The sequence below is a fragment of the Lactuca serriola genome, chromosome 1, assembly GCF_051521515.1.
Source record: "Lactuca serriola cultivar US96UC23 chromosome 1, Lser_US96UC23_V15, whole genome shotgun sequence".
Lineage (NCBI taxonomy): Eukaryota > Viridiplantae > Streptophyta > Magnoliopsida > Asterales > Asteraceae > Lactuca > Lactuca serriola.
This window is the reverse complement of record NC_136408.1, coordinates 52401283-52410629: the sequence shown is the minus strand read 5'-3', so window position 1 is coordinate 52410629 and position 9347 is coordinate 52401283. Positions and strand designations below refer to the sequence as shown.

At 36.1% G+C, this 9347-nt stretch overlaps 2 protein-coding genes across 2 annotated transcripts; both read right to left on the bottom strand.

Moving 5' to 3' along the window:
* Nucleotides 1-332: 332 nt before the first annotated feature.
* LOC145088355 (vesicle-associated membrane protein 711-like) lies at nucleotides 333-1744 on the bottom strand. Its single transcript, XM_079026656.1, has 4 exons — nucleotides 1379-1744; nucleotides 924-1114; nucleotides 668-831; nucleotides 333-572 (listed from the first exon to the last, which is right to left on the bottom strand). The coding sequence occupies exons 1-4, from the start codon at nucleotides 1593-1595 to the stop codon at nucleotides 482-484; spliced, it is 663 nt and encodes a 220-aa protein (XP_078882782.1). The 5' UTR covers nucleotides 1596-1744; the 3' UTR covers nucleotides 333-481.
* Nucleotides 1745-5420: 3676 nt separating this feature from the next.
* Nucleotides 5421-9347, bottom strand: LOC145054864 (uncharacterized). Its single transcript, XM_079003126.1, has 3 exons — nucleotides 8955-9347; nucleotides 7897-8772; nucleotides 5421-5516 (listed from the first exon to the last, which is right to left on the bottom strand). The coding sequence occupies exons 1-3, from the start codon at nucleotides 9345-9347 to the stop codon at nucleotides 5421-5423; spliced, it is 1365 nt and encodes a 454-aa protein (XP_078859252.1).

Genomic DNA, 9347 nt, shown 5'->3' with positions numbered 1-9347 from the left:
CCCGGATTACAATATGGTTATGAATTATGATCTGAAGTACATATAATCGTCCCTATCCTTCTTTGATCACCAGATGTTTTGTTATATTTCTAAACTGGTTGTAATACTTTTGAGAGTTTTTGAGTTTATAGAATCGTTTATGTTCTTTGTTACAAAATAGTCTAACTCATATGTTAAGCAACATCCAACATCTGCCAAAACCCAAACAAAGAATTTTTCATATATAATTCTCACATATACATTCAGTTATGGAAGACTAACGAACCTGAATAACATTCAAGAATCACCATAACAAACATTTCACACATATATGCAAGAAAGTTCTCAAAGGATGAAAAAATTGAGCATCTTCACTCATAAACACCAAGAAGAACATTCACATGATTAAAAACTCGATACAGGTTGTCAAAGCAATCATTTCATTTGAACTACAAACCTATCTTTGATCCACCCATATCTCCTTTTTTAGTAGAAAAAGTTGTTATGTTAAACAAGCAGGAAGTGTAAGCCCATGACAAGCAAATGCAACCACAACATATACAACCACCAGTAGAAGAAATATCAAAGCAAACCTGCAATTTGGATTTTGGAATCCAATATTAAGTTAGCAATGCAATAAAGTAATTGTGTAAATAATAAAGAAGTTGATGAGAGAAAGAGAAGTTACATGAGCTTGACATTTCTCCACCAAATTGAATTCCTGAATTTTCTAGATTGCTTTTTAAAGCGAAAAGTATTACTTTGCATAGTGGCAGTTTTATCAACAAGTAGCTCCAATCGATCACCTCTCTCTAGAACTTTGTCAATGTTCTGTATCATGACTGTGCGCACCTGTTTACAAAACCATAATCAACAATTGTAATCTAAAATATATGAAGAAATGATTAAAAATGTATGATTTGTAAGAAGAAGAAGAAGCTGACCTGGCTCATTTCACCTTTTATACGGTTTATCCTATCTGCATTAGGATCATTTGAGTAATACTCCATTTGTTGGTTAAGAACCCTTGAAAATTCATCATTCATGCCATAAGCCTGGGCTGATAATACTGCTCGACCATAAGTCCTCACAAATTTTTGATGAATGTCTTCAAGAAAAGCAAAAGGAATCCTTCCTGCAAAAAATAATGTATCAGATGCTTTGTCCATATTCTCCAAATCATCAAGTGACTTGTTCAAGCAAAAACCAAACAAACATTTAGAGTGTTCAACAATGTTACTTTGAAATTCCAACTTTTGTAACATAATTTTCTATGATCAAAGATCTATGGAAGAAATTCAATTTACACGCGAAACTAACAATTCCGGAACAATTGCATGACTTTAAATTGAACGGAAAAAAACACATATGAATTCTAAGAGGATGATGTTTAGCTTACTTCCGGCGACGTCGTCGGCCATACAGAGAACCGTGAGCCCATCAGTACGCTTAACATGAAAAATATACCGATCTTGCGAGTACGAAACATTCAGATCATTATTTCCCGGGATTTTCTCGAGAACTTGCCTCGCAATCGTGCTCGCGTTCGTCTGCGAGCTATTGAATTCCGCCAACGCCACAGATCCTCTCGCCACCAATGCGTAAAGAATTGTCATTCTCCGTCAATAGCCCTAACTCTCCTCTCGATCTAAACAATGATCCAACTGTAACCGAGAGAAAAATTAGGGCTTTTGGGAGGAATTAGATTGTTATGAAATGGATTTGGAGAGGGTGGGAGGGGATCGGAAGTAGACGAAGGCTAGGGTTTCAACATGTAAATATTGATTTTGCTCCGTTGGGACCCCTTCATGGTTGGCATCCATCTTCGGTTCCGAGCTTTATGAACCTAGGGGTGTTTCGCATTTCTTTTTAAGTTTGAATAGTTCTTTTTTGTGAAAAAAAAAAACTTGATTTTATGAACCTAGGGGTGTTTCGCATTTGTTTTTAAGTTTGAATAGTTCTTTTTTGTGAAAAAAAAAAAAAAAAAAAAAAAACTTGACTTTAACTTAAAAGTCAGAAATCAATCTTAAAAAGTGTTTGTAAACAAATCAAAATGTTCTTTAGTTTAAGTTAGTCGAACAAATGAACGAATACGAACGAATAAATGAACGATTTTTCTTGTTCATGTTCGTTCGTTTAAAAATTTACATTGTTCATGTTCGTTCGTTTATATTCGTGAACAAGCTAAACGAAGATAAACGAACGTAGATAAATAAACAGAACTAACATACATAAAGATAAACGAACATAGATAAATAAACATAACTAACATATATGAACATAAATGGACATATAATATAGTAATGTAATCAAACATAATTGAACATATATTAACATAAAAGGAACTTAGATGAACGAACATAAGCGAACAACATAAACGAACGTTCATGAACATAATTGAACAAACAAGACCATTGTTCATGTTCGTTCGTTTAACTAAACGAACTAGAATTTGTGTTCATCTTTGTTCATTTATTAAATAAACGAACTTCCCGCTGAAAGGTTCATGAACAGTTCGTCGAATGTTCGGTTCATTTACAGCCCTACGTGTTTGCCTAATATTTTTTGACCTTTTAAGGTAATTTACCTTTTAAGAAGGCAAAAGTCACAAAAAGTCATGATTTCTTGTCTTTTGGAAAACTACTAATTCCATCTTGCCGAATAGTTAATTTCTAAAGTCCTTTTGCAATGGGTTTTTAATACTGTATCACATCAATGTTTGGTCAATTTGTACATTTAGTCACTAACGTTTTTTTATGCTCAATTGATCTTTAATGTTAGTAAATACCGGCTAATTAAAGAAATGAGAGAAAATGTTACCGGTTTAGGGGTCCATGCTGACGTGTATTGACTTATGTGGACAACCATTTGACCATGTCATCTTATAACATGGAAACCTTCCTTAAATGGAACCCTTATTCGAACCATCGACGATACATTGTTACCCCAAATTAGGTCAGTGCCTCCCTCCCGATACTTTACACTTAATCGATAAAAACAAAGCAATGTATGCCTCCTCCGGTCGATCGATCAACCTCCTACGTGTCGGAAACCTTCGTGATGATGAACCTTGTCCACCTTGTGATTTTAAAGACGCAATAAGCGTGGAAAGGACTGTCTGGACTGACAATAACGTAGCCCGAAGGTTTTGGAACTACAAAAACTCTTTGGTGAGTATTCCTTTCGTTTACTTACACCGTATTTGTTATTTTGAGCTGGAAATGTACACAGTTTAGGGATGTTATTCGGGTCAGAACCGAACCAAAATAACCCGAAAACCGAATAAGGGTAATTGCATGAACCGAAATCGAACCGATTAACCAATACGAGTTCAGTTCGGTTCGGGTATTAATCGGTGCGGTTCAGTTATTACCCGAATAATGTGTACAAGATGAATAAGGACCTAATATAACCGAAAAAACCTGAATAAACTGTATTAGGATTCGATAACCTGAATAACCCGAATAATAGAATAATAATGTGCTTTTATACATCAACATAAAACATTCAAAGACTAACATAATGCAATAACAAATTGAAAGAATAACACTTACATAGTAGATTAACATAATAAAAATTAATTTTTTTACTTGAGTTTCTTGAGTTGGAACCCAATTTTCCATGACTAGACAAAGTATGAATTCATGAATCCTTAGAGACAATAGGAAGGGTCAATTTTTGAAAGTTTGAAACAAGAGGAAGGATCACTAAAAGTGATTTCGAGTTTGGAAATAGATGAGAAGATTGGTCGATTTTGAAACGAAGAAAAAAAAGTGTAGGGTTTTTCTTTCTGTTATGAACGATGAGGACAAAAATATGAATCATGATTTAGATTTCTATCGATCAGAGAAAGGGAAGGAGGAATGTTTATTTGGGTCGGGTATTTAGAACCGAATAAGCTCTTATGTGGGTAACCTGAACCGAATAACCTGAGAACCGAATAAGCATAATATAGATACCCGAATCGAATTGCTTATTCGGGCCTAATTCAGTTCGGTTCGATTCAGTTCGAATCGGGTTTTTGGGCCAAATTCACATCCCTAGTACACATTTTCTTTAATCGTAACCCTGACCCTAATTGTGGTCTTCCTTTTTAATCAATCAACTGAAGGTCCAAAATGCAAGTTTTTCATGTGGAAAGACAAAGAAATGGAAGAGGGTTACTACAAAGACCAGCTTCGCAAGATGAGGTTTGAGCTGAAAATGAAAGAAGACTTCAGTGAAGTTTCGAAGGTTCAAAAGAAGTTGGTTAAGTTACAGCAAGCTACGGAAGCAGATAAGTAAGTGTTTGAGACACAGTTGACATAGTTAATGAAGCAAAACAGGTTGCTAAAGTGTGGAATCTTTGTTATGGTCATTGTAGTCATTGACATGTGGTTGAAGTGCCCTTGAAAAGTGCAGCTGATCAAATAGGTATTTATGGTTGATGGTATATAATTCCAACTAGTTTTTTAGAAAGTGTATGGGTGGATGTAGAAAGATGCTTGCTTTGGAAGTGTATGGGTACATGGTAATGGTTAGATCCTAGTTGTAATGTATAGTCAGGTTTTTGGTTGAATGCTTGTTTGATTAGTGTGTGTATGGGATGGTAGATGTAATGGGATGGCAGTAGATGGGAACAATTGTAATGAATTTTTGTAGATTCAATGAATGGTATAAAAGATCTTACTTGTTATATACCTTGCTAAATTTAATGATATGTATGTGCTCCTTTTAAAGATTGAAGTGTGGGTACCACATTGTCAGCCATAAGGACCACACTTGGTCCATTTAAAGTGCATTGTGTTTTGATTTCTGTGCAGGGGTCCTTTTTGTGCAAAAATAACGGCATATGGACCACACGTGGTATGTAAGGACATAATCAATGACAATTTAAAAATAGTTGTATATGGAAATACATTCCCTTGCCATACAGTTTAACCACACAAGTCCTTGACATGCATGCAACTTCAAAATAACACAACAAAAAGCTTAAAATAACAGCCAGCTTAATTAATACAAAATACACATCACATAAACCAACATAGTTTCATACAAACAACAATAGTTGACAACAAATTCATAAAAACAACAACAATACACCAAAACACATAATTTTCACACTACATACCATGTTCGTATCACATAAACCAATACTTAAACTTATTCTAGAGTAAGAGGTTTAGCTTTTGAATTCCCAGGTGCATTTGCATCACCAAATATCTTGCCCAGTTTCAACTTGATAATCCTTTCAGATTTCTTCATCCTGATTTCTTCAAAAGGGTTGCAAGTGGTGTTTCTTTAGCCTCCTATTGTTGCACATGAACCTGACTAGGTTCTCCATTTTCCGATGCATCAAACTCCAAATGAGTGAGTTCTACCTCATCATAGTGTTGTTGCACATGCACCTCATTGACTGCTTCTCCACCATCATTTACTGCTCCTTCATCATCATTGACTGCTTAATCACCCTCATTCACTTCATCACCTTCATTCACTGCATTAACTTGATCACCTTCATTCACTTCATCACCCTCATTGACTGCTTGAGCACCACCCTGATTGACCCATATGAAACAATATTAGAAATTAAGAAAGAAATTGTAAAGAATTAACCATCTAAATACTTATTTACCTGTTTTTTTCTTCTAGCTTTGATTTTAGGAGGCCTTGTGTAACGCCTGTGTTTCCGGGCTTGCCATTTTTAGCAATCTAATAGTCTAGGTTAACCTTTGTAACGTTTTGAAATAATAAGAATGTATTATTTGAGTATTATGTGTTTTGTGCTTAATTGCTTAATTATGTGGTCTGATTAATTAAGAATAAAAATAAGCGTCAAAATTTAAGTGTAAAATGAACTTAATATCTTTGGTTAATGTTGTAGTAGTTGAAACGAGGTTTCCGAATATATATATAGAACGCCCAAATCTAACTTCGTATGAGGAAGTTATGATTTATCGAAGTTTCGACTTAGCGGTATGCAGCCTGAAATACTCGATTTGAGATCGAGCGGTTTTTAGCCGAAACAATCTAAACGAGGATCGAAGGTCTCGTTGTTGGTATCGAAGCGATAAAAAGTTAGGCGAGAACGGACGTCAAACGAAGAAGTTATGAATTTATAACGAAGTTTTTCTGTCGCGGCCTATTAAAAATAAATAATAAAAATAAAGTCAAAATTTGCCGACGGAGTCTAAACGAAAGTTGTAGAGCGTAGTCTCACCTTTCCGTGGATATAAAGAACGTTGAAAACGGAGTTCATATGAAGAAGATATGAATTTCCGAAGTTTGATAAATAATTTGTATTTATTTTTAATTGAAAAATCCGGCATTATCCGAAGGGGGAGTCAGCAGTCCGATCCGACGTACGCCCCGCGTACGCGAGTACGCCCCGCATACTCCGAAGAGTGTCGACACTTCGGATGACGCATGCAGTGACGACTTCGGAGGCCAGTACGCCCCGCGTACGCCTGTACGCCCCGCATACTCCGAGGCTCCAGCCTCCTATAAATAGGATGCGAGGGCAGCCGGCTATTTTGCTAATTTCCTCTCTTCTCTCTCCCATTTTGCATCGTTTTGCGTGCCAAAAATACCCCGAAGCCCCGATATTATTCTCGAGCCCCGAGGCAAGTCCCGAGATCCCGAAGATCCCGAGAAGTGCGGTTCCCGAGCCGAAGCTCTGCCCGCGAGAAGTTCGATTTTTGTGGAGATCTTCCAGATCTGCTGTGGATTACTACTTCTGCAAGTCGTAGTGTTGTCCGATCATCTTCTGATCAAGTGAGTGTATACTATCTTTCATAAACACGATAATAATACAAGTACGGTTTGAGTGTATTAAGTAAATTGTGGTTTATATGTGTGAGGGTGTAGTTACTTTCTTCTAACGAGTAACTAGGAAGTATTTTATACGATATACTTGTTACGTGTATATTTTGTGATTGTATGCGTGAACGGATATTCACTTTATTCTATCTCATAGATTTGAATTGTTTTCTATGGAATACGTGTTATGTGGTATGCTTCATCTGTTATGTGGAATATATATTGAATGAAAATGATATACAGGTTTTAAACTATGTATGAGAATATATATTTTTATCTACTAATATGTTGGGTAGAACATGGGTAGATAGTTGGTGTGTAATAAACAGATGAGAGGCCTCGATATTGTTGTTGTTGTTGATCTAGTTATTCAGCGGAGTATGGATAACGACCACAGACTCTTTCTAGATAGTCCAGTGGAACACTAGCAGGTTCATAACCTGTAGGTGTTGTGAACGATGTGTTCACCGGTGTACTCTATCCCCCTCATGGTTGCCTTTAGGATATCTATTGTTAAGGAAACCCCTTAGCAGTGATGTCCGTCCCTTGAGATAAATGTTGTTTTAGGGACGTAAAGTGAGGATAACGGGAATGGGTAATCGGGATAGTGATTGGTTGGTGAAATTAAATATAACTTATTTATTGTGGGTTGAAAACCCTATATGCTCACCAGGCTCCCAAGCCTGACCCACTCAGTTTTATTTGTATTACAGGAAGTGGCACAAGGGCGTAAGATGGATGGATCATCTTGTTGTTTTGTTTACAAGTCTGTATATGTATATATTTGTTGAATGACTTGTAATGTTATCGTTTATGCTTTATGGTCTGTATCGGAACATGACATCCCGACTTTTGATTATATAATGAAAATGCATCTCTTGATGAAATGCTTTGATAAATATTATTTTATCATGTTTTGTTTTGGGAACAAATTCCGCAACTCTTTCAAATCAAAAGGATTTACTCTGAAATTATTTAAAAGCATAAATGAAAATCGGTATTTTCTGGCTGAGATTTTGGGGATGTCACACCTTGTCATAGTACAAACTCTTTTGTTGTGTCCTTCAATATTACATAGACTACATTTTTTGTTTTTTCCCCAGCCTTGGATACCTTTACCTGCTGCTTACCTTTGTTTTTTGTTTGGGTACTCTTCTTTGATTTTGTACTTGACTGATTTTTTGTTGCATCCTTTTTCCTTTTAGTTGCAGGTCTCCCAGGCATAATTCTACGAATAGGAGGTAAAGGTGGGGTATAATCAGTTGCAGGCCACAAGTTACTTTCATTTGTAGGTGTTAACCTAAACTTGTATGCCTTCATGTAAGTGATGTTACTAAAGATTTTGTCCACATATGACTCTACATCCCTATTCATATAACTAATAGTTGCAATACAATGGACACAACCCATTCCATTAAGCTGCCAAAGTCTGCACGAACAAGTGCTTTCTTCATGATCCACCTCATAAGCATCTGTAGTTCCTCTTACTTCAAATTGATTTAGTCCACTAGGTAAGACATGGTAATGTCTTTGAGATTTCTTAATCTCATTCACTAATTCTCTAATTGCTGGAAAAATTTGGTTGCCCCATCCTTGACCCTTGTATTTCTTCTTGAACACCCTATCCATCATATACATCCTCAACTCCTCTAGCATGGTGATAATTGGATTCTTCCTAGCATCAAAAATCACAACATTAAAACTTACTGACATTCCATTCTCCACATCATCACAACATCTTCCTGGTTTAAAGTAAGCCCTTGACCATGTTTTGGGGTCTTTGTCTATCAGATACTGATGAGCACTTGGGTCTAGCACTTCAAGTTCTTTCATGGCAACCTTAAAATCTACCTTTATTGTTGCTTTACATGCCTTCCAGAATATGTTTTCATATTGGGCACCACTATACCTTTTCCTAAGGTTTTGGCTAATATGCTTAGCACACTGCTTATGCTCTATATATGGAAGGAGTTCTTTTACAGCCTTAATCAAACCCTGTTAACAAATGGAAAGTATAATGAATAAGTACGCAAATAGATAAGCAAATTAATTACAAAAAAATAAATCACCTTGTGTTGATCCGATATTACACTATATCCGTAGCCTAAGTTAAGTCCCAAGTCATCAATGATTAAATCCAAAAACCACTTCTAATTTTTCTTATTCTCCACACATACTACTGCCCATGCAATAGGATAAATCCCATTGTTTGCATCCCTTCCAACAACACACAATAACACCCTTCTGCAAATCCCTTTAAGGAAACAACCATCTAAACCTATTATCTTCCTACATCCCTCCTTCCACCCCTTCTTCAATGCATTAATGCAAACATAGAACTTACTAAAGTAGTTCTTCCCATCTGGCATATGATTTACATCAAGCTTCACAATGCTACCTGGATTTGATCTCCTAATCTCTTCTGCATATAACCATAACTTTGCATAATGTTCAACTAGGGTATCGTCTATTAGTTGGAGAGCATATTTCTTAGCTCTCCGGTATTGACCAATACTTACATGAATACCAAACTTTTGTGACACAGTTGTTCTAAACTTTCTAACACCCAT

Bases quoted from the DNA above. Each gene is read 5' to 3' on its own strand.
- LOC145088355 (XM_079026656.1), bottom strand. From the start codon at position 1,595: ATGACAATTCTTTACGCATTGGTGGCGAGAGGATCTGTGGCGTTGGCG. The intron at 1,115-1,378 runs GTAAGCTAAACA...TATTTTTTGCAG, and splicing joins GGCCGACGACGTCGCCGGAA to GAAGGATTCCTTTTGCTTTT. The intron at 832-923 runs GTCAGCTTCTTC...TTTTGTAAACAG, and splicing joins TAAAAGGTGAAATGAGCCAG to GTGCGCACAGTCATGATACA.
- LOC145054864 (XM_079003126.1), bottom strand. From the start codon at position 9,347: ATGGGTGTTAGAAAGTTTAGAACAACTGTGTCACAAAAGTTTGGTATT. The intron at 8,773-8,954 runs GTATGTGTGGAG...ATTTGTTAACAG, and splicing joins ATCCTATTGCATGGGCAGTA to GGTTTGATTAAGGCTGTAAA. The intron at 5,517-7,896 runs GTAAAGGTATCC...TGGGTCAATCAG, and splicing joins AAAACAAAGGTAAGCAGCAG to GGTGGTGCTCAAGCAGTCAA.